General features: G+C 42.6%; 1 protein-coding gene across 3 annotated transcripts in view; it reads left to right on the top strand.

The window, feature by feature from the left end:
• The window catches only part of LOC130388704 (uncharacterized), a 28,066-nt gene extending 9,198 nt beyond the window's left edge, over window positions 1–18,868 (top strand). The window contains exons 2-16 of one of the 3 annotated variants that reach the window (XM_056598185.1): window positions 1,834–1,856; window positions 2,147–2,188; window positions 7,396–7,426; window positions 7,719–7,752; window positions 8,118–8,231; window positions 9,880–9,993; window positions 10,342–10,416; window positions 10,705–10,742; window positions 10,886–11,533; window positions 13,467–14,159; window positions 14,289–16,086; window positions 16,495–16,671; window positions 16,782–16,955; window positions 17,119–17,165; window positions 17,334–18,868. In XM_056598185.1, coding sequence (XP_056454160.1) covers window positions 2,156–2,188; window positions 7,396–7,426; window positions 7,719–7,752; window positions 8,118–8,231; window positions 9,880–9,993; window positions 10,342–10,416; window positions 10,705–10,742; window positions 10,886–11,533; window positions 13,467–14,159; window positions 14,289–16,086; window positions 16,495–16,671; window positions 16,782–16,955; window positions 17,119–17,165; window positions 17,334–17,869 — 4,512 coding nt within the window. In that variant the 5' untranslated portion in view covers window positions 1,834–1,856; window positions 2,147–2,155 and the 3' untranslated portion in view covers window positions 17,870–18,868. The other 2 variants (XM_056598195.1, XM_056598177.1) reach the window with 2 other exon arrangements.
• Window positions 18,869–25,479: the final 6,611 nt, after the last annotated feature.

Below are 25,479 nucleotides of genomic sequence, written 5' to 3'. Positions count from 1 at the left end.
CCGCCCTCTACCTCTCCTTCCTCCAGAGGGGGTCCGCCCTCTACCTGGCCTTCCTCCTGAGGGGACCCGCCCTCTACCTGGCCTTCCTCCTGAGGGGACCCGCCCTCTACCTCGCCTTCCTCTTGAGGGGACCCGCCCTCTACCTCGCCTTCGCCGGCCTCCTGAAGGGTTCCGCCTTCGCCGCTGCCAGCCTTCAGAGGGGTTTCTTTGCCACTGCAGGCCTGAGGGACTGAGCCCTCATCGTCCTTGCCGCCGGCCTCCTGAAGGGTTCCGCCTTCACTCTGCCTCTGCTTGCCCCCCAGGCCGTCCGCCTGAGGCTCCCTGCCATGCCCTGGGGCAGTCTTCTGGCCGCCCGCCTGACGTCCCTCGGCTCTGCCCCAGTCCATTTATTTTTTTTGATTCCCCCCTCCTGGCGCCCCTCCACCCACCCGTTTTGGGTTTGACTTTCTTCGTTGTTTTGCTTGTCGTGGGTCGCCTGGGAGTCGACCCTTAAGGGGGGGGTACTGTCATGGTGTGTGTGTTTCCCTGTGTTTCCCTCCTGTGTTGATTACTGCTCCCTCCCCTAATGTGTCTCAGCTGTTCCTCGTTGTGTTTGTTACTTAAGCCCTTGTCTTTCCTTTGTTCCTTGTGCTTTCATTGTGGTTGTTCGTCCTGCGTGTTCCCTGTTCCCTCCTGAGTTCCCTGGTTCCTTGCCTTAGCCTTTAGGCATAAATAAAGTGCTGTTCTCGCTAAACCGTCTGCATCTGGGTCCTACCTGCCTGCCTGCACCCTCAGCCGTAACAGAGGGGGCGCCCACTGGAGCGCCGTGTGGGGAGGAGGGGGGGAGGGAGGCGAAGGAGCGGGGGGGCGCCTTATCAGTGACGTCCCTCTGTTACACAAACGCTGTTAAAAACAAAAAATGCCGGCTCAATTTTTTTTACTTCCATCGCTTTGGCGCCCCCTCTGGTGCGGCGCCCCTATGCGCCGCATATAGTGCATACCCACTTTTTGCGCCACTGGTGATAGGCTACATGAGCTGAGTATTGTGTTCTATTTTGAAAATTGACAAATTCTCTATGGCTTTTACTTTTTCACTTCCTGCTCGACTCGATCTGCTCTGTTGAAATTGACGCGGTTCAGCAATGGCTCGCGTTAAAAATAGAAGTGCTACGGAATGATGGTGCTGCGGCGCGGTGCGCCGCTCCTGGGACGCTGCGCCTCGTGCCCACTGCACCGTCAGTCAACGGACGTGGGAAGGCGTGGCTGACGGATGGGGGAGTAGTCTTTGCAGAGGCAACCGTCAGCCAATCAAATCGCTTCGCCGGGTTCTTCCCGCTTCTTCCTGCTTGTTGCGAGGCAAGAAGACCCGCTTTCCCGCTTTCCAGTATCGTCAGAGCCCGAGTCGCGTCACAGTGCTTAAATTTGCATACGCGATCTGATTGGATGACGGAACCGTCGCTGCCGAAAAAGTTAAACATTTTTCAACTTTTTGACGGTGGCGAACGCTCCAAGTCAACGGACGGATCCACAATGCATTGCGCGACCGTCCCCATTCAAAGTCAATGGGCAACGGACAACTGACGGAGGTAGTGGGCACGGGGCGTGAGACGTTCCGCAGCGCGCCCGTTGGGAATGGTTTCATTGATTAGAGTGGCAGCGGTGACGCTTACGTCCCCGGTGGAAATCAGGCGTTACACATTGTGACTTTGAATTGAATAGAATACATTTTTTAATTGATTGAATAAATGTTTAAATTGGTTCTGAAAATAAATGTAATGTTAAAAAAGCACTTCTATTTCTATTTAATCAATGTTTGGATTAATATATATTTTTGGTCCTGTGTTTAAATGACAGAGGCGGGGTAAAAGACAAGCACAGTAAGTCAAATTATTTATATTTCATATATTATACATTTTATATTTTTATTTTATGTAATTATTTATTAGAAAAATAGCAGGGGGGGCAATCACACACAAGCACAAGCATAGTGCTGTGGGCCGCCTATTAACGGCATCGACAAAGTGGTTCTAAAAGTGTCGGAACAACCAGGAAGGCGACATTGAACATTTAGTAAATTGTAACAACTTTATTTTAAAGCATGCAATTGCAAAATGTCACCGTGGGATGTATATTGATAATTCTTCATCCATCTTCATGATTCCAACAGAACTCAACCATGGAGAATCAGATGAAGGGCCCAGGTGTGCCGGTGAGTTGGCCGCTCTGTCTGTTGGCCCGAGCTGCTTGTTACTTAACGAGGACGGCACCTTTGCAATGCTTCGACCCAATACTGTGCTTAAGGCTTTGCAACCTCCGCCTCATTCTGTAGAGCCAGATTCCTGTGCCCGGTGCAGGGGCAATGGCTATGTAGCCTACGTGAAATGCTCAGCCGCGTTCCGTTCTACACAACAGTTGTTTTTGTGTTACAGCAACGCTGCGAAGGGTCGCTACTGTCGTGGATAAAACCCACAATCTAATACTCTAACAAATTACAAGAGGTCGAGAAGGACTTGGTTTGAATGATCAAGGCTTTATTGTCACCGCAGAGAGTAACAACATCACCTGAGTTGGTTTGCAAAAGAACTGAGCTCTTCGGCTCGGGATCTCAGAGGTAACTAAGGCCCCATCCACAAGCAGCCGATTTTTTGGTGAAACCACATAAGCCTTGTGTGTTTCGACCGACCGTCCAGACGGAGCCGGCGAATGGTGCCCGAAACCGCACATTTCTGAAACCACCCTCGGAGGTGGTTTCAAATCTATCTGGACCTATGCGGTTTCATGTTAGGATTTGTGTGGACGCCTGAAACGCAAACGATGATTCCATTAGCCTCCCACCAGCTGGGGGACGTCAGAGTTGCGTTGAATTTTTTATTCATTATTTTATTTGTATTCTTTTTGTAGCTTTAAATAAAGCCCCTTGATAAATGTAATTACTAACTGTCCATAAAGAAGTATTTCTGTTCAGGTTGAATCTACTCGTGACTGAATGTTTGTATACGGCACGCAGGCTGTATGCGCTCCACTTTTTTCTGTGGAGAACCAGCGCCTTGAATATTTACGACAGCGTTTCTACAGCTCGATGCGGTTTCGCAATGACTCCGTCTTTACGGAGATATTCCTGAACCGCATTAAACGAAAATGGATCGTTTTCGCCTGTTTCTGCTCCGTGTGGATGGGGCCTAAAGCTGTGATTATCTAGACCAATCAGAGCTTCTAATCGAATGGTCCTACCATTATCCTCCTGAGCGAAGAATAATTAATATGTAGTTACATAGGACGGGTAAACTTCATGGAGGCTTCCATGTTCTTCCGGTCTATGAACTGCCGAGAGGGACAAAAAGCACTACGTTGTACAGGAAATACAAACGCGTTTTCACTCTGAGCCAGCGTGAATGATGACTGAAATACTTCACTATCTTGCATGAGGAATAATTACTCATAAATCATTAGCTTAGTGATTTTCAACCAGTGTGCCGCGAGAGATCGTCAGGTGTGCCGTGGGAATTTTTTAATATCACCTAATTAACCATTGTCGGGTGTCTGTGCTGTAATAAAGTGTCGCAGATAATGTACCGTAATTTTCTGACTATAAGCCACGCCTTTTTTCCCATTTTTCGATTCTGCGGCTTATATAACGGTGCGGCTAATCTATGGATTTTTACAGCTAACGGCTACTCGGAAAATTAGTATTCAAAGCTTAAATCAGTATTCTGAGCTTCGTTTATTTTTAAGAAAAAAAAGTAATACTTGACGAAATGCTGACCTTAGTTGTTTGTTTACGTTCGCTGTACAGCGCCGCGCCAATCAACTTTGACTGGCTTGCTGCAGAGCGTCAGCGTCTTGGGAATACCCGATCAATGTAATGGATATAATATGGACACATAAGACAATCAATGTTCGGTATTTGTTATGGATTTATTGTACAAATTCCCTGAAAAGATGCACGTTTCAGGATGAATTGAAAAGCTCCCGTAAGGGCTGAGATGGCAGAGGACAGCTGATTTGGAACGGAAGAACAGCTGTTCGCTTTCACAGGGAAAAACTAAAGAATTTCAACCAACTTAGGCCTACTAATTAACGTTCAAAAGCTATCAAATATTCAACAAAATATGCAGATACTGTCAAAATCGGGTCCAGGGAGTATATAGGGATTATTAATGTGTGTTTTTTTTTGGAACGAGTATTCGAATATTTGCTCGGAAAAACCAACGAGTTTTCGAAGCCTGAAAAATGGCATTCGGGTCAGCCCTAATGGTAATCAAACATTAAAACAGAGAGAGACTGAGAGCTGTTGAGGAAGAACTTTGTGTGTGTCTTTCTACCATTCCTGCCAGGATATCCATTTTGTGTTCATCGAAACAGGCCCAGGTTTCACACTTAGTGAGTATAATTACATTTAGAAAATATATTATTAACTATATGTGTTAGAGCTATGCAGTTCTTAGATTTAATAGTAAAACATTTATTTAGTTTGTTTGCTTAATATAAAATAATATGACTTTTATGTTTATTTTCTCGTTTGTAGGGATTGGAATTGATCAGAATTTCACGATTCCGATTCCGATTCTGCTTATCGATCCGATTCCTTATCGATTCTCTTATCGATTCTCATTGGGTGAGAAAATAAGTATAAATGTGTTTGTTTGTATTAAATCTCTTTAATATCTGATCAGAAGTGCTTCTAGTATTAGGAAATTGTACATTTTCAAATCAATTGGTCTAGACGAAAAAATATATGTTTGGCTTTTTAAGCCCAAATGCCATCATTATGTGCCATACAACTAAAAACACAGACTGAAAACAGCCAAGTAAGAGCTTGTGCCTTTTGGAATGCTAACAGTGCTCATTTGCATTCAACTTGTAACAAAATTCAACTGACATAAACAAAATGAAGCATTGATTAGACAGAGATTTATTAGATGGGCCTACCTAATAAACCGTTGGAACACACAAGACCGGAAACCATAGCAATGACGGTAAACAAACCCCGAGAAGCCCAATCCCTATGAGAGCTCCCCACGCTACGGCCATCCGGAGGCAACAGAGCTGTTGGCCGTGATATTATATATACAATTATAATATATTATATACTATTATATATAGAGCTCCGGGAGTCGCAAACTGCAACAATCACTCTCTCCTCCATGCCGCAGTTCACCCCGGACTGCACTGCAATGAGTTTGACGGCTGAACGCTGATTGGCTGTTACGTTACACATGTCACTCAGTTATCACGCTGTTGAACGCTAATTGGCTGTCATCACGACAAAAACTTGTCGCCGGTTTTCTCCCGCGAAAAATTCGCCCTTATACGCGTCTCTACGTTCACTTTGTATGGGATCTTGTCGCCCTGTCGCGTTTGGTGTGAACGCACAATGCGATTCTTCCTCGGCGGCGACATGTTTGCTGCGTTCTGAACCAAATCAAAGCAGCGTGTGTGTGACGTCACAATGCATTTGCCGCGACCGGAACCGATAAGCGGAATTGTTAAGCAGGCTTGCTAATGATTCCAAGGAATCGGTTGACTCGGAACCGGTTCTCGATTCCCATCCCTACTCGTTTATTATAAATTAGTTAATTTGAGTTTGTTTATGCTTTTGTTTTGAAGTTATTACTAGCCTATATATAGAGGTGGCGGGCATAGGTAAGACAGGCACTGGGAAGGGTCATGTTTTTTTACCAGCTGTACGAGAGAGACAAAGGAGTGAGGCTGCTGGTTCACACTGTTGCACATTTGTTTTGTTTGCTTGGAAGATCGGAAAATAAACCTGCAGAAATCTAAATTCACGACTGGACAGTTGACTCTTTCCCCTGCACTGCGTAAGATTTGTCCCCCCTTGTGCCTCAGTGGCTATTTTGATTACTTTGCTTTGTTTGGTTTCTTAATTTTCAAGTTATTGTTTTATTGAGGACAAATCGCCACAACAATATCTATTAAATGTACCATGTTAGAGTGTCATTTTGTGTCATTTTGGTTGGTGGTGTGCCCCAGGTGGTGTGCTCCTAATGTTGGTAGTGTCTGATTTTAACTGAGGTTTAAGTCTAGAATACACATTCTGAGGCCCCGTTTACACGAGTTCGCTTGCGGGTAAAAACAACAAAAAAAAATTATCGGAAGTGCCTTTCGTTTAGAGACGGTGACAGCGTTTTTGGGGCTTAAAAATGCAAAAATTTGAATCCACCCTCCAGAGTGGAAAACTTGAATACGCTCCGCCGTAGCGTTTCCGTCGACACTGCCAAGACGCAAAACTCTGCTCAGATCTGCTAACGTCGCGTACGCGTTTACGTCACATACATACCCCTGTACAGGGAAATAAACAAACATGTTGGATTATTTCCATGCGTCGGACCGTCAAGCTGCTCTGGCAGCTCTAATAAACTAACAGGAGTCTTTCCACGAAATGTACAGGATATGTACAGATAGTAGGCTATTACTGAACAGAGAAGGATCTGTAATTATGTTTTGGTTTTCGCGGCGCAGATAAGAGAAGAAAGATTCTACTCATGCGCTCAGACATGGCGGTGTTGTGTGATAGTGTGTCACAGCACCACCTAGCCGCCTGACATGAATACCCAATCGAATTCCACACACTTTTGCGTCATCGTATGCACGCAGATTTCCTCCCGAAAACGCTTGTCTAAACACGGAATAAAAAATTCAAACGCGACGCTACTTTTGGGTCTTCTGTTCAGACCGTCATCATGTAACCGTAGCCTGAGACCACAGACGAGGAACCATGGGAGGGCGATTCCTCTCACCGTGACGTGAGCCAGCCGTCTTTGAGGGGCCACTAATCCGTAAATGAGGAACACTGACTCAAGCCATGCTGGAGACGTTCTCACCAGACTCAGACTGATATTTGCTGCCTGGCTGAATTTGCATGGCTTCGGGGGACATAGGCAATGCGGGAGTGGTCTATAGCTCCCACAGTGAAACACAGAGCGAAGTAGGAAAAAAAACTTTGGGTTACTTAACGTAATCCCTGGTTCTTCGATAACAGAGTGAGGTGTTTCACCAACATGTCCCACCTTGCATTTACACAGAAAGAAACCGGTATAGAATGATTTGAGGAAGGAGGGTCGACTGTAAAAGTGCAGGGGGCGGGGCCCTGTGGCACAGTCCGACCTGTCTGTCAAGGACAGGCGTGGTGCGATTGGAGCTTCCGTAGTAGGTCACGCCTATGCGATTCCCATAGTGAAACACCGAGCGAAGTTAGAAAAAGAACCAGGGATTACTTTAAGTAACCCAAAGACTCACTCGTACACATTGCAACTTTGAATTGAATGGAATTTATTTTTTTATTTATTAAATAAAAGTTTGAATGGGGTGGAAAATAAATTAAATGTTTAATGCACTAATATTTATATCGATATTTGAATATATATATTTTTTTGTCCTGTTCCACTTAATTTACAGGCCATCAGCTTTGGGAGCGAGACAAATCTCAGTAAGTTAAATTATTGAAATGTTCTTATTTTATGTAATTATTTATTCAAAAATAGCAGGGGGGGCAACCACATACAAACACACGCACAAAATGGGCCGCCTAATAACGGCATCGACAAATTGGTTCTAAATGTGTCTGAACAACCAGGAAGGCGACAATGAACATTTAGTAAATTGTATGTTGTGTCCTGTCCCCTCTGTTGGAATCATGAAGCAAGCAATTCCAAAATGTCTCTGTGGGATGTATATGATTTTTCTTCATGTATCTTCATCTATCTTCATGACTCTGGCAGAACTCAACATTGGAGAATCAGATGAAGGGCCAAGGTGAGGAGATGTAATAGTAGATTGTTCAATTAGCTCAGTTGGTAGACACTTGTATCCAAATGGATGAATTTATGGTACAGATGCATTAGCACATATAGTGCCACATTTAATATCTCAACTGTTGTCGTTGCAGAAATTATGATGATAAATGGATAAAGAAATTAAGTTGTTTTTTTAGGAGATACCATTTTCAGGATTGCAGCCTTTTGTGCCATCTTGTGGTCAGAAATCAGTGAATGCCTCTTTAATGGGGTTTTAATTTGTTTGTAGCAGTTTTTCACTGTTCAACTATCTTTCGGATGTATATGATATTCAATTGTAAAACATTAACATTTCTAATGTTTTATTTCTGTGTTTCCATGTAGCCTAGATAACCAGAGAGCATCCTCACCTACACCAAGCGGTATCTCCATGAAGAGTGACCGCTCCATTGATCATCCACCAGAACTCAACAAAGGAAAATCAGTGGGAGGGCCCAGGTGAGGAGATGTAATATTATATTGTGATACATGCTCAGTTGGAAGACACTTCAAATGGACATATTGATGAAACAGATGCATTAGCAAATAAATGTATAGGGCCATATTTTAACGGTCTGAAACGCAAGTGAGAAGCGCAAAACGGAAGTAGCTTTGTGGGCGGGGCTCTGCCGCTGTTGCTATTATACCGGCGGATAAATGACTCTTGCGCCCGACGCGAATCTAAAAAGGGTTGCCCTGAAGTAGCCTAATTACCCGTAGGTGTGGTTTGGGCGTAACGTACAATAAACCAATGAGAGTGCCAGCTCCCATCCCCTTTAAGAGCCATGAGCGCATTTGAACCTGACGAGTTGTTATTTTGACAGCGCGTCTGCAGTCTCCGATGAGACAGATGCATGACCACATGAATTTCAAACTTCAAATTGCTCAGTTTATGGCCAAATAAAATGCCCTAATTCACAAATGGAATAGTATTTTCTTCTACAACTTCCGAAATACTGAGTCGTCATGTAAATTGCAGCAAAGAAAATTTAACACACATATGATATGCGGTCCTGTGGGCGCAACTGTGGGTCTATTTAATGATATGCGGCAATACATTGACAAACATAGTTTCTTACCGGTATTGTATACATTATCGACTTGTGTTCCTAATATGCATGTGTCCCCCCGTTAATGCACATTGCCATGGACTGTATTATGTGTTACGTGTTTAGTTTGCGTGTGTTTAAACAGATGGATGCAGACGCACGCACCTCATTCTTTTTAACACTCACTCGAGGTAAAACTATGTTTTCTCACGATCTAATACTCATCAATCCTAAAAGTTATGGGCTTGTACACGATGTCTGTGTCAAGAACATATGTGTTTTCTGTACGGTCTTTGCAGATGCATTGATTTGAATACAACTTATTACCGCTGTATCAGCTGTTCTTTCCCAAATAATTTAACTAACGTTATCATTTACCCTAAAACATGATTTTGTTTTGGAAGGCTGGGATATAGCCAACTTTGCTCGAGTTTATCATTGTTATTATTATTATTTTAACGCATGGCATAGCCTACTACAGTGTTCATTCATGCAGCCCCTATGGAAAAAATTGTGCAGTTCCGACCTGCCATGGTACGTCAAAATAGCAACACCAACTGCGCTATCCGCTAGTGTACTTAGACCAGGTATTTGTCGGTCAGTTGCGCAACTGCTTTATCGATCTGTAAGATAGTACGATGTATCATTTGCGCTGGATCACGCCTCTCAGGGTGCAAGTTTAGTGCCGCAGGTTTGCTGGGGGGAAAATCGGCCTTGCGCCGGGTGCAAACTAGCAAAATGCATGCGTCGGTGTAGAAAGTAAATTGCGCAGGTTTCAAGATAGGGCCCATAGTGCCACATTTAAAATGTCACAGAAATTAGGATGAAAGATATAAGGAATAATGAAATTAAGTTATTGTACGTTTTAGGAGATAGCAATTTCAAGATTTTTGTAGGCTTTGTGGCATCTTGCTGTCAGAAATCAGTGAATGTCTCTTTAATGGGGTTTTACTTTGTTTGTAGCAGTTTTTCACTGTTCAAATATCTTTCGGATGTATAGGATATTCAATTGTAAAACATTAAAAATTGTAATGTTTTATTCCTGTGTTTCCATGTAGCCTAGATAACCAGAGAGCATCCTCACCTACACTAAGCGTCGTCTCCATGAAGAGTGACCACTCCATTGATCATCCACCAGACCTCAGGAGAGGAGAATCAGCGGAAGGGCCCAGGTGAGGATATAATATTATATTGTGCAATTTGCTCAGTTGGAAGACACATTGAAGTACACATATTGATGGTACAGATGCATGACTACATAGGTTGTCACATTTAAATGAATTGTGATCGTATATTGTAAATATTGGGGGTATATACCTGAAGCTATTGTACGTTTTTTCAGGAGATACCATTTTCATTATGGATGCCTTTTGGTCCCACTTTTTTTCAAAAATCAATGACTCCCTCTTTAATTGAGTTTTAAATTGTTTTGTATCAGTTTTCCACTGTTCAAATATCTATGTGGGGATGTATATAATCAGTCATTTGTAAAACATTTCCCCTATTCTTGTCTCATGTAGCCGAGATGAGCGTCCCAGCAATGCCTTTGTGAAGGATGAAGTACTAGACTTTAACAATGGAGAATCTGAGGAAAGGTGAGGATTTTTAAAGCAAAGTAATAAATCTTTGTTTTTACAATAAGGTCAATAAAATGCACCATACAATGTTTTTTTTTCAAGAAGTCAATCAAAAGCTTTACCACTGTGTGGAAGGGTGCTAAGCGGACAGTCAGCCATAAATAGTTAGTTGATTAAGTAGAATCACTAGGTAGGTGGGTATGTTGGTTGATGGCTTACATCATTACTTGTATGGATTGGATGTGGCAGATTATGATCTGGTCTGGAATGCATTTTTATTTATTTTTTTATGTGTGTCATCCCTAGCATTCAACGAAAATTAAAGCAAGCTGCCAAGAAAAAAGGTAAGACATTAATTTAGATCAAACATAAATTGAATCACCAGTCCTTGGCTATCAATTATTTTCATACTTTTTTTCTGAGTGCAACATTTTATAGCTCCCTCGTTCGCATTCAAATCGTTGTATCATCTTATCTCTTTATTCAGCCAAGGACAAGCTCACAAAAAACCTTAAGAAGAGAATCATCGATGAGTACGGGATACGCCCGAGGAATGAGGAAATTGAAACTGACCTGTTCATCACAGGAGGGCAGAAAGACAAAAAGGGAGGTAGAGAGATCCAAACTGGAGCCAAGGACACAAGACAAACTACATATGATGAAATATTTCAATCCAAAGGCTCTATAAAAAAAGTGCTAACAAAGGGGTTGGGTGGTATTGGTAAAACCTTTCAGGCACAGACACTCATGTTGGACTGGGGAAGGGGAAGGATTTACCCAGAAATTGATATGTTATTTAAAATCAATTTAGGGAAACTACAATCAACAGAAATTGAAAGTCTGGAGGAACTACTTGATCATTTATTGGGAAAAGACAGTGAACATAGAACATCAGATTATAAAGACTACAAAATAGCATTTGTGCTTGATGGTTTGGATAAGTGTCAACTTCCTCTTGACTTTGATCCCAAGAATGACTTGACTGACACCAGAAAGAAAGATTCTGTGGACAGGCTACTGACAAACCTCATCAAGGGAAATTTACTGCCGTCTGCTTGCCTGTGGATTCTAACCCAACACTCAGCTGCTGATAAGATTCCCACTGAGTTCATTGACCGAGTGACTGAGTGTCAAGGTATGTGATCCATCTATCCATCGATCCATACAGTAGGGCTGCACGATTCTGGAAAAAATGACGAAATACAGAGGAATATATCCAATGCACACCTACTGAATCTTTTGTCAGGAAAATGTCAAACTATATACATGTACATCCCAAAGTCAGCTAGAGGGGAGCTGCCCATGCACCTGCAGTGGGTGTTAGTGTGTACCTTTTTCTAAGACCTTCCGTGGCCAAAAATAATGGACTCATGTTTTCCGACTTGGAGTACCTCAGCACTTTGGGGTTGTTCAGACAGAAAGCTCGTTCTGATCTAATGACATTGCAGCGTTTGTCCAGGATCAATTCCTGCACTGGTGTAGCTGGTGCAGCTCCGCCTGAGCGGCGATGTGTTTAATGTCCGCGTCCGATTGAGGGTTAGGTTTTCCGGACACCTATAGTATAACGCTTCGGTGTGTGGCCAGGGACGCAGCAAGTGGGGGTGCTTAGGGTGCTGTGGCACCCCCCTGGCGGTCCCTGGCTGTAACTGCAAGTGAGAAAGTTTTCTGAACAAATCAATGCATTTTTTTTTTTAGAGTAGAATTTTATCATACAACATGATTTTTAATGAAATTATTGACATCCACCCTTTTTGTTATATTTATCATATTAGCATTTCATTTTATTTAGGACATTGTTTGTGTAGGCTGACGTAGGCTATGACGCACAACGCAGAACAATGGTATGTGCGCGACGGGAAAATTCGAAAAAGTCTAGCTTGTTACAAGCGCAACGTGTCACAGAAAATAAGTATTTTCCGATTTTTTTGGCCCCAAGAAGGCAAAACTTTGCGATCAAAGCACCAGCCGGACATCCAATTCCCTGCATTCCGTATGTGATCTGTCCATAGCTGAATATGGTACTATGCTCAGTTTACATAAGCATGTTGGTGTTCAACATCTGTTGTAGTGCAAAACATTCTAAAACTGGTGTAAAATGTTGCTGGCCATATTAATAGACACGTAGAATGTTATCGTTTTGATTCTGGTTCACTTTGTCTGAGAAATCGTCACTTTCCTCATATCAGACAACTCGTAACTCTTGATGAAAATTAAGGCTTTCTTTTACTGTCACTTTCCTTTGTAAACCTTTAGAAATAACCTCCTGAATCCTTGTTATAACGCTGTGTATAATCCCGGACCGCAACAGCTTGTCTGCATGTTGTTAGTGTGTGAAATTCAGCACAGTATCAGCCGAGTTGACTCTAATTTGTACATTGTTTACTTGCTAACGTTTGTGAATAACGGAGCCCTGAATGTGACGTCACCCGTCATCTCGTCTCTGTAAACATTGGATGTTACGCAGCATTTATTATGACGTCATTATATAGACTCTCTCAGCACCCCCCACTCGGACTGACTTCCCGCGTCCCTGTGTGTGGTGCTTTTTATATGCACCATCGCTCATTATATCACTCATATCACACTCAACAGTTACACAACGATTGAGGTATCTTGGCAATTCAGAAAAACCGAGCAGGATTTATTTTTTGCCATGAAAAATCTGAATTCTGAGCTAATTAACTTGTTAACTCAGAAAAACAGAGCAGAATTATAAAATAGCGTAGGACAGGGGGCGTGTTAAGCCCACACCAATTTAATCACCAATGCTTCAACTCTTGTGTCAGTCAAAAGAGTTCTTCCCTGTTCTCAGTGCTCTGCTAAACACTTTGTTACTTTTCATGGTCGATGCCACAAAAATGCAAATACGCTAAAATCATGGTCATACAGTAACAAGAAAGAATTGAGCTCAGAATCAATACAGCGATATTTGGAAGATTAATCTTGCAGCCCTACTATAGAGTATATATAAGCTATCCACACATCTTTTCATTTATCTATCATCAATCTATACTTCTAACATGCAGTAATCACTTAACATTTCTGCTTACTCTGTACATTTCTTTTAGACTCTGTGAAGCGACGACAGAAGCTTACCAAGAGCATGAAGAAACGGTTCACTAATGACTTTCAAAATAACAAAGATTTGATTCTTCCCAACCAAAGTAACACTGAACACATTGAAAAGGAGAGCAGTGATGCTTTGGGGAATGTCAAGGCAATATCTGTTGCTGTAGCTGATATTTTCAAAGCAAAAAAAGATGAAAGAATCAAAACGGTTCTAACAATTGGAGATGCTTGCATTGGAAAAACCATTCATGCACAGAAATTCACAAGAGAGTGGGCAGGAGCTGTCACCTCACGCACCACCCGATTTTTTAATTTTGTATGGAGAATGGAACAGGACACAGAAATGGTATTCCATCTAACTTCTCACCAACTATCTAAATTCAAAGAAGAAAAGAAAAGCTTGATAGAACTCCTCAACGACGTCTTCCCAGAAACTCAACAGTTTGTAATATCTGACTTTGAGAAGTATAAACTCATAATTGTCCTGGACGGTTTGGATGGGCTTCCACTGGACTTTGGCGACAGTGTTAAAACCCTGAGCGATGTGAGAGAGGCAGCCCCTGTTAGTAGGCTGCTTTCCAATCTCATCAGGGGGAATCTGCTTCCGTCTGCCCTTCTCTGGATACTCTCCAGGCCTCTGGAAGCCAAGCAAATCCCCTCTGAATTCATCCACAGACAGACAGAAATACGAGGTAAGCAATTAGATGTAAATACTGATTAATATGTTTATAAAACCAAAAGCAGCATATGATCAACAATCCACTATATGTTAAGTTTGCACTAAATCCATTTTGTTTCCTTCACATTTTATTTTGATTCAGAAAAGCCGGATATTGCAAGCCAGAGGAAACTTAAAGCTCATTTGATCAAGAAGTTTCAACGAGTCTCCGAAGGGATCACCCAACAAGGAAAGTCAGCTCTTCTTCATGAGATCTACACAGAGCTATACATCATAAAGGGCGAGAGTGACGATGTCATTGGTCAGAACGAAAGCAGGCGGGTTCAAGCAGCATCATTTGAAAGTGGTAGACAGGAAACGGCAATCAAACATCATGACATCTTCAAATCAGGACAAAATGGAGAAATAAGAAGAGTTCTGACAAATGGAATTGCAGGGAGTGGAAAGACAATTGCTTTACAGAAGTACATGTTGGACTGGGCGGAAGGCGCAGTCAATCAGGGCATATATTTTCTCTTTACATTTCCCTTCCGGGAGCTGAATTTGATGAATACTGAAGAGCACAGCTTTGAAGGAATTATACATAGCTTCTTTCCAGAAATGAAGACATCAGAAATCACAAATTATCACAATTACAAAATCCTTATTGTTCTGGATGGCTTTGATGAGTGTCGGCTGGATCTTAATTTCAGTGAAATTATAGACTGGTCGGACATGAAAAAGCCAGCTCCTTTGAAAGTCCTGCTGACGAATCTCATCAGGGGAAACCTGCTTCCCGGAGCACAGCTCTGGATCACTGCACGGCCCGCATCCTCCAGAAACATTCCTCCGGAGTGCATCGACCTGGTTACCGAAGTCCGTGGATTCAATGACCTCCAAAGGGAGCAATACTTCAGAAAAAGATACGATCCAGAGCTGGCCGAGAGAATCTTCTCCCACATCAAAACCTCAAGGGCACTTTACATCATGTGCTACATTCCAGTCTTCTGTTGGATTACCTCCATTGTGCTGGAAGGCTTGATGCATAGCGAGGAGAACGTGCAGCACATGCCCAAGACTTTGACTGACATGTACATATGCTTCCTCTTGTTACAGTGCAAACTGAGCATTGACAAATTCCAGGGTGGTGATGAGAAAAGGGAGGAAGTCAATGGTACAGGGTCATACTGGACCAAGATAAACAAAGAAACTGTGTTGTCCCTGGGGAAGCTGGCATATGAGGAGCTGAAGAGGGGTAACTTGGTCTTCATAGAAGAGGACCTAAAGCAACGGGAAATGGACATCACAGCATGTGCAGTCTACTCTGGCCTGTTTACACAGAACTCAATAGAGAGTTATGATCTGATAAAGCAAAAACTGTACAGCTTTGTCCATCTGAGTATTCAGGAGTTCCTTGCTGCGGTTTATGCCTTTGTCACATTCGTCAACACAGAGAAAAATGTGCTCACTGAGCCTGCTATTACAGTCGGAGGCCAATCCGACTTCTACATATGTGCTGTGGACAAAGCTTTGGAAAATGACAATGGAGATTGGGACATATTCCTTCGCTTCCTCCTTGGTCTTTCCCTGGAGACAAACCAGAAGCCTCTGCGTGATCTGTTGGTGAGCCAGGCAGGAAGAAACCAGCCTGAGACCAACAAGGACACAATTGAGTACATCAAGAGAAAGATTGATGGAGACATCAATGCAGAAAAGCGCATCAATCTGTTCCACTGCTTGAACGAGCTCAATGACCATTCTCTAGTGAAGGAAATAAAGGACCACCTTCAGAAACAAAGCCTTACGTTTGAAAAATTCACACGACCACAGTGGTCCGCCCTGATGTTTGTCCTATTGACATCAGATGCGGATCTGGATGTGTTTGATCTGAAAAAATACGTCAAATCAGAGGAGGTTCTTGAAGGAATGCTCCCCCTAGTGAAAGTCGCCAAAACAGCTTTGTAAGAATTTCCAGATATTGTTGCTAATTTTTGACTTATTTTGTGTGGGTAATACTGTCAGTTTTGCTAAGCGAAAAACAGTGGCTTGCACTCAGTTAATTGTGACGCTAGCAGGTATTACATTTGGGGTTTCAAGGCTTTTGGACTCATCTGCATCTTTTTCATATATATATATATATATATATATATATGAGAGAGAGATATTTATATACTTTTAGGATGTTGGTTAAAAATCTATTTGCACATTTATATCGAAAATATGCTGTGGTATTCTATTTTTCAGACTGTAGTTTATGATTTTTTTGATAAATTATATGAATATGATATATTTATATCAGCTTGGCACCAAGAGGTTTTGTTCTGAGGTGTTGAACCTGAACCTCAATGCCTATCCCATTTTTGCTACAGGCTGAACAGGTGTGACCTCACTGCCAGGTCCTGCGAAGGCTTGGCATCCTCTATCCTGAAGTCCAGCTCTTCTAACCTAACAGTGCTGGACCTCAGCCACAATGATATCAAAGATGCAGGAGTGGAAAAGCTTGCTGAAAGCCTGAGGAGCAAATGCTGCAGGCTTGAGGTTCTCAAGTAAGTGCATGTTGTGACTTTGTACACATAAGTGAATTTAAACTTCAAACATGACCACACGCAGAGCTCTGTATGATTATACCTTGTTTGCCCTTATGCTTGGCCTTTAGGTTGTCATACTGCCAAGTGACAAAAACTGGCTGTCTGTCACTGGCATCAGCGCTTGAGCTCAATCATTCACAACTGCAGGAGCTGGACCTGAGCTACAACTACCCAGAAAAGTCTGGAGAACAGAGGCTTTCTGCCATCGCTGCTGATCCAAAAACAAGTCTGAAGACACTCAGGTAGCACCTGTGTGTGTGTGTGTGTGTGTGTGTGTGTGTGTGTGTGTGTGTGTGTGTGTGTGTGTGTGTGTGTGTGTGTGTGTGTGTGTGTGTGTGTGTGTGTGTGTGTGTGTGTGTGTGACTGATCGGTAATATAGTGTTTTAATTGTGTGTGTTTTTGCAGAATTGACCACGGGGGAGAATGCAGACTAAAGCCAGCTCCAAAGAAGTGTAAGTGTTCAACTGGAATACATCTATACACAAAACATAATCAAACGTTCTGCTTACTGGTTTAGGATTATAGGATCATATGAATATTGATACGACATGAAAGATGTAAGATAGCAATCATTGTGATACAACGGTAACACCGTCTTGTATTTACTCTTTGTCCTTCAGATGGCATTGAGCTCACGCTTGATGGGAACACGGCCGGCGAGAGACTGGTCCTCAGTGAGGACGGTAGAACAGCAAGGCGAAAGAAGGCCAAGGACATAGAGCGTTTCTCCCCGGACCACAAGCGCCCGTCCATGAGGCCCCAGGTGCTCTGTGTGGAGGAACTGCCTGACCTCTGCTACTGGGAGGTCGAGTGGAGCGGGCACGTGGGTGTGGCTGTGGTTGATAGTCAAATCGATAGGAAGGAGCGGTTTGGTACCAATAAGATGTCTTGGAGTCTGGTCGGCAAAGTAAAAGGAAATAAAGTGAAGTACGAGTCTTGGACAGACTCAGCGAGCGGGGACCCCTGTAAAACAACAGGCCCCTTGGGTCCTAGACTCGGAGTGTTTCTGGACAGGGATAGGGGCATGCTGACGTTCTATGATGTTTCATCTGAAAAGCAGGAGCATATTCACACTTTCAATATTCGGTTTGACGGGCGTAAGCTCTTAGCTGGGTTCTGGTTGGGTAAAGGCCATGTGTCACTCTGTGAGATATAAGCGCATTCAACGTTTTTCTTAAAATGAGCAGACTCTTAATCAACTCTTTCAGGCAAAAGCATATCAGTCTTAATCTGAGGGCTGATGGTAGTTTAAGTTGCACTTGAAACGGCTCAAAACTGCACTGTATCGGCTAAGGAAAAAATTCAAGATGACTTGAATAAAGAAGACAAGATGACGGCTAGTCACCACTGCCAACTAGCCGGCTTATTAGACATGAATGTGTCATGCATAAATTCAAACGTAAAAATGCCTTCTAACTATGCCCATTAGGTGAGTGCTGCATGCAGCGCTCAACTATTGTTCTTCCTACGTTTTATTCTTTCTTTCTTTATTATTCTCTACAAACTTTGGGACCTATCTCTTTCCTCACTTTTTTAAATTTTCAAATATTAAGGATAGATATTAAGAATATTCTACTTTTAAAATATTATCTTTTTTTAACATGGGAATCAATGGGAGGATGGCAGAGCCGTCCTCTGGTACTTCCAACTGTTTAAGACGTAATTAAATCAATTTTCAGCCGTTTATCTTGATAACGGAATTTCAATGTCATTTCAACTTTATTCAGAATCACAGTTTTAGTTTCATACCGGCTTTACATTGTTTACTCCATTTAGACTTTTGAACTTGATTTAAGCCATTTAACGTTTCTTTATGTCTTAATCTATGTGGCTTTATTCAAAAATATTTTCAACCTCACTTTGTACTACAGCCCTCACCGCATTTTCTGCAGGAAATGCATTTTCTAGTTATTATTATGATTTTGTTGTTTTCGTTATATTTTCATGAATCTTTGATACATACCATGTGATCCATTTAGTGGTACTCCTAAAGTTAAAGGAAGGGAACCACTGATTTAGAGGACATTGAGAAAGAGGACCATTCCTATACATGTTGGTACTGGAAGCAGCCTGAAACAGGCTATATTTCTTGTTATCTATACAGTTTTAATGCAATTGTTTGACTTCTTGTCTGGAAATGTGATTAAATGTGAAATCAAACAAAAAGTCACGTTTTTTTTACATTCATAATCATTCAAAAATTCAGTTCAATCATCCTCAGTTAATCCATCAGTCAATACAGGAGGTCAAACTCAGTGGAAAGCAGAAACCTTTGACGCAAGGCATGCTGATGAGCCTTGAAAACACAAATGTAATGTTTTAACACAAATAATGTTTGTTCGTTAAAAGAAACATTGAACATTTAGTAAAACACAAATGATGAATGTCCGCAGATATAGCACATGCATGTGCAGCAATAGACAGAAACATGCTCATTTATGTACATGACTGCAGAAAACCGAAGTGAACTGCAGGAGCTAAGTATCCTCTGGACACCACTAAATCCAGGCCAGCTTCAACAAGCATCCGTTAAAGGACATCCCAAACAATGTGTTCCTATAGGGCCCACTTAGGAGCACTCCGCTTGCCAGGCTGATCTTAGTGTACCCACGTGAATTAGAACTATGCAATGATCTAAGTATTTATCACCTGTCTTAGCAATAAGTGTCGCTTTGCTTATTGTCAAACCGTGCTCGTAGATTGTGCCTATCCCGTCAGGAATGATCCTTCCCCTTTAGCTATGGGTGTGTTTCTCTTGAACTTCATTCCACATAGCTAGGTCATTTGCTTTAACGCATAGGGATCAAATGCTGCCAAAGCCAGGACTAAAAGTGCAAAAGTGATGAAGTATTTGGCTGCAAACAGGCTCCTAAATGGACACATCTGTGTTTTCAGCTATGTCATATCAAGTCCATTCATCCTAAGGCACATCAGGGATTGAGGTATTTAACCCAGCATGTTAGTTACTCCTCAGAGATTGAAACATCTCCATAATCATTCGAAAGGTTTCAGACCCCCACATCTGAATTCTGATTCTATATGGGTGGGGATCATCAAATCATCACCTCCAATCAGAAACCTGAGCCCACAGTCCCAGTGGCTCATTGGCTGGGGTTCTTTCACCGGAGAACATTCTAGAATGTCATACGCAATTGGAGTTATGAGCAGATGCACCGTGTAGATTCAGATCTAGACCACTAACTCATGAATGAATACATCAATTAATCGATTCAGGTTTTTTTTACTATGAAACCAAAACATTGTTAATGTGCAGTGAACCTTCATGAGATCCTTTAGTGAAAGGATTTCTTCACACTTTTCTCTGAAAGTATGAAAGTGCCTGGGACTACCTCTCTTTTGCCGGAATCCCCAAGTAAACAACCAAAGGATTCAATATTGTCCTCCGCTCCCCTTTTCCTTTTCTGCGCTCTCTTATTCCCATGGGCTCCGGAGTGACATAAGCTGAGACGTTTTACTAGACAGCTTGTCACAGGTGATTAGCACTCGTACTTATTACACATTTACACACACACACACACACACACACACACGTATATAAACACACACTTCACGTATGCACTTCAAGATGCACAAACTGTATGTTTGCATCTAAAGTAATCTGCAGCCATTCATCAATGATCACAATGCACACGCCGTCACTCTGTCAAGCTTCCAGGGTGTGTGTGTGTGGGGGGGGGGGGGGTCGGTGTGTGTGTGTGTGGGTGTGGGTGTGGGTGTGTGTGTGTGTGTGTGAGAAAAATTGCCCAGTGGAACAATTTAAACCGTACATTCCAGAGGGAAGTACTTTTTATCCATCAGTTAAGGACCTGGCTGACACACTCACACAAGAACACAAACACACACACACACACACACACACACACAAAAATGCATATTAAAACACAGGCATAAGATCAATGTCTTCAATGAGCTGGTAGGTACATATGGAAAAATACTTTGTCCTGACACATACACACACACCCACGCACACACCAACACACACATCCTTAGACTCATGACAATGGTGATCCATGAGGAGACAGTGCTAAAGGTGACTTCCAGATGTCCCTAATGACCAACCTTTAACCTTTGACCCCACAAGTGTCAAGAAGTAGCTTGCTGTTCCCCTATGGAGTTCATGGCTGCATGCCGATTCCTTGAATTCTGCACACCTTTTCTGCTCTTTCCCAATGTTTCTTAATCTGTTCCAGTCCACCGTTCTAGTATTGTGTTTTATAAACTACACTTCCCATGTTCAATGTATGCCTTTTTTGTCAGGCATACCTGATGTTAAGAATTATTTTGATTCTTAATTCGTATTGAGAGTGCACATTGTGTTTGCTTGAATGATAAATAAATTTGCCTAAAGATTGATTTAGATGTTATATTTCTGTCTCATCCAATTCTATTTTAAATATACTGACTTATTTTCACTGCTGCATCACATCTATGTTTGGCTCTTCATTTGTCCTTCATTTTCTAAACCTTACATGGCCATTCCACACATCTACACAAACACACACACACGCACGCACGCACGCACGCGCGCACACACACACACACACACACACACACACACACACACACACACACACACACACACACACACACACATACACATACACACACACATACATACACATCACACAAATAAGCACGTATAACAGGGTGAGCGAAGAAGTTCAGCACACATAAACAGGGGGGGCAGTTCCCAGGCCAAGTACCCCCAGGCAGCTTCTCTGTTGCGTATCAGTTTGAGGCAGATATTGAGACTGGCTCCACAATGAGAGCTGCATCATGTCTAATCTCCAATAACCATTAGCAGCTGCACGCTTAACAGCAATTAGAGCAGCACAGGAAGCAAGTGAAAGAATGGGAAGGAAGGCAAGAAAGGGAGGAGGAAAGAATGAAACAGAAGAGAGGAAGAAATAGGAACATTTAAAAGAGAATTAAGAAAGAGAGAAAGAACTATGAGAAGAGTGAAAGAAATACAGAGGTTAAGGGAAATGTTAAATAGTTTGAAGAGATGAAAGAGAAAAAAAAGTGTCATTTTGAAGCAAACTTGTTTTTCCGCAATCACATCGCCCGTCTCTCCCGATTCTTCCCCCTCTCTCTGTCTGGAAAAGATATTAACTTGAAGGGAGATGCAGATTAAGTGATAGAAGACACTGCAGGGAAAGGACTATTGGCTGTTTCATTACAAGCTTGCTGGTGCTAATCTAACGCAGTCCGTTCAACATGTTTGCACTCCGGTGGCCACTCTTATGCCGCTTTTCCACCGCACATGTAGCTCGACTCGACACGACACGACTCGACACGGTAGCAGCGCGGGTGCTTTTCCACCGCAAATAGTACCTCCGGGACGTGGGCGGGGTCGTCTGCGCGAAAGGGCTGTGACGTATTTTTGTACGCGACGCAAACAACACCTACGTAACCTACACATGGACAGAACCAACATAACAACAATGGAGAACATCGATGCGATGGTATTCGTGTTCGTATTATTAGCTGGCATGTTGAAGAAGTGGAATATGTTGGCTGCGGCGCTGCTATGGCTGTTACCAGCATGGTTGCCATGTCGCTCTCGTGACTTCGTCACACTCTCTGGCCAATCAGTGGCCGGCCGTCTGCCGACGTCACCTTTTAGCATCGGCTCAGCCGCTTGGAACCTAGAGCGAGGCGGTACTAGAAAAAGCAGCCACTTGAGGTACTAGATCGCGGTGGAAACGCAAAAAAGGCGAGCTGAGTCGACTCGAGTCGAGTCGAGTCGAGCTGGTACCATGCAGTGGAAAAGCGGCACTAGTCTTATTTTCCCTGCCTCTTAGTGGTCTGTTAATGGGGACCGTGGGAACCTTTTACACATTTAAAGTCATTGGAATTGCAAACAATTGATTGATACATGTGAATGATACAATAACCGCCCGCCTCAACACACACACACAAACACACACACACACACACGTTCTCTCACACACACAAACACAAACACACAAAAGCACACACGCACCTCCTTAAAACTTTATTACTAAAGGCAGGGTGTGGGGACGAGCCTAGGCTACCACCAACACTAATGGACTAATCCATTACAGTTGGACTGGGAAAACACTGCCTAAGTGGGCCAACATTAACCAAACCGGGGTCAACTTAAAGTTGTCTTTGTGTGTGTGTGTGTGTGTGTGTGTGTGTGTGTGTGTGTGTGTGTGTGTGTGTGTGTGTGTGTGTGTGTGTGTGTGTGTGTGTGTGTGTGTGTGTGCGCGTGCGTGCGTGTGAACAACAACTCTACGTCAAAATGATAAATGTTTTGTTCATGTGTTTGTACATGCATGCCCATGTGTGTATGTGTGTGTGTGTGTGTGTGTGTGTGTGTGTGTGTGTGTGTGTGTGTGTGTGTGTGTCTATGCCTGTATTTATTTGTGTGCGCTAGAGAAGTAGGTAAACAATCCAGCAGAAAGAAAAATTACATTCAATTTATTTTCCGGTTTAGAAACGTAAAAAGGTTTCACACAAGCCTTAATTTAATCGGACACAAACTCTGCAACATTTTGTTCATGAATAACCAATCCTAGCTGTTCCCAATCTGTTGATCGGCCACACCACATACAGAAATGGGAACAGAGACAAAAAAAGATTGCATGTCATAAACATAAATGTTTGCTGTGAGCTGTGCCAAAGGTCAAGCAGGCCGTGCTTTTTAGAATTGCGTTCTGCATCACTAAGGTTCTCACGTAGGCTACAACCAATCGTCTTTAATAACGATTGAAGTGTTCTGGTTGTGGACGTCGGGAGAGATAAGTGTGTTGTTCTTTTTTTATTTCTGCTAACATTAAAATGTGGACTCACACCATCATTTTTAACACATCGTTGACAAAGTCATAAACGGTTCTCCATCTGTTTCATGTCCTCATCGCATTTTTCATCTTCGTCTTCTTGTTCCTTCTGTCCCTCTCATCTTACCACTGTGCACATGCATGTGTGTGTGTGTGTGTGTGTGTGTGTGTGTGTGTGTGTGTGTGTGTGTGTGTGTGTGTGTGTGTGTGTGTGTGTGTGTGTGTGTGTGTGTGTCATACGTGTGTGTGCGTGTGCAGGCGTGCATGTTTGTTTGTGTGTGTGTGTGTGTGTGTGGGTGAAGGGGCTTGCCTGTCATGCACAACCTTTGACCGCTATCCGTGGGTCAACCGGAAACTACAGTCCTGTTTTTACCAACCTCCTGAACTTTGACCTCAACTTTAGTGTCATGACCAATTAGGAGTTGCAGCAGATTAATGAGCTGCCAGTTAGCAGAAGATACGGCAGCCTGACTTACCTCCGTCATCTCGGGATAATATCTTTTTGGAGATTCCACGTAAAAGCATTCCTGTAATTCTCATTGATGTCCTGAGGTGCGTTCAAAGTCGCAGACATAGGCAAACGCTCGCGAACGATTTCAAACATGTTCTGTTGAGCGTGCCGATTTCTTCAAACGTTCGAGAACATAGGCAAACTGTCAGAAGAGGTAGTTCTCCGCAAGCAGACATGGATCACGGACAGCAAGAGATGTGCTCCCAGATGGAGATTAACATTAATTCCTTCCCTACACATAAAGCAATAGATAAATCGTTTCATATAGCTTATCTACACCCTTACTTCAACTGATGTCAACTGTTGTGCATCCTAAAATGTGATCTGAACATGACATTGCAGTAAGTGGGCACAACTTTGGTGACGTAGCCCTCTATTCTTGAATCGTCCGAATTCCTTGTCTGCAGTAGGCCTATACTTTCTACGAGATCGACAATATCTCTAGACCTTCTACTCGTCAATTAGCACGGAGGCTGCAGCTAATACAATGGCCTTTCTTGTCGCCATTTGTTTGTTTACAGTTTGTTTACAGTTTAAAACATAAAAATATAGAACGGTGTCTAAGAATCGTTCAAATTTTACTGTTTAAAGTCAATGCACTCGCTGCGAACGTTCACCTACGTTCGCCGTTCTGAATGCACCTCTGGTGATAGTCTGCTACATTGTCTGCAGACAAGTTATCTTCATAGGTTAAGCTGCTCATTTCAATGTTAACCAATTCCACTGATTTAATTGACCATCCTATTATTAGGGTGGTATACATTGTTTTCGTAATTGAGGCTACATTTCTACTTTCATTACATCAACTGACAAATGGTTTACAATTATACAATGATTATGTTCATTCTTATGCTATCAACTTACTTTTTTCTTTCCCCGTTACACTTGTTGGCTTAATTTCTCTCTCTTCGGCAGAGGACAATTGCAACAGTTGTGCGATGCAGTTGATCTAATCCTGCAGTCTTGCACGTTTCCGCAGTCTATGCTGCCCTCTCGTGGCGTTTCAATGAAACGTGTAAAATCACATTTATGTTGCAATACAGAGTTCTACCCGAAGATGTCACAAGTCTAAAGCCAAAAATCAGAGGTACGAGAATTTTGGTAGTTTGGGTATGGTTGGGTAGACATGGTGTCCCGATTTATGTGAACTCATTCTAAACTCATCTAAAGTTCATTTGTATGTCTCTTCATTTCAAATAACTGAATTGCAATTTTTTTGCATTGTACATGATGAGTTAATTTATTTATTTTATCTTTTATTTTCAGGATATACAGAAAATGGAATTGATCCCTGGCTTACTCAATTAGACAAAACAAACAGTTTTGCCATGATGCCGTCATACACCCAGCCACCTCTGAACAACTCTCTGTGCCATGTTCCTTCCCTTACTGCATTCCTATAAGCCCTGACACCCGGCTGAAGAGTTG

This window comes from Gadus chalcogrammus, chromosome 1 (genome assembly GCF_026213295.1).
Source record: "Gadus chalcogrammus isolate NIFS_2021 chromosome 1, NIFS_Gcha_1.0, whole genome shotgun sequence".
Classification (NCBI taxonomy): Eukaryota; Metazoa; Chordata; class Actinopteri; order Gadiformes; family Gadidae; genus Gadus; species Gadus chalcogrammus.
This window is presented reverse-complemented; position numbering and strand designations above follow the sequence as displayed.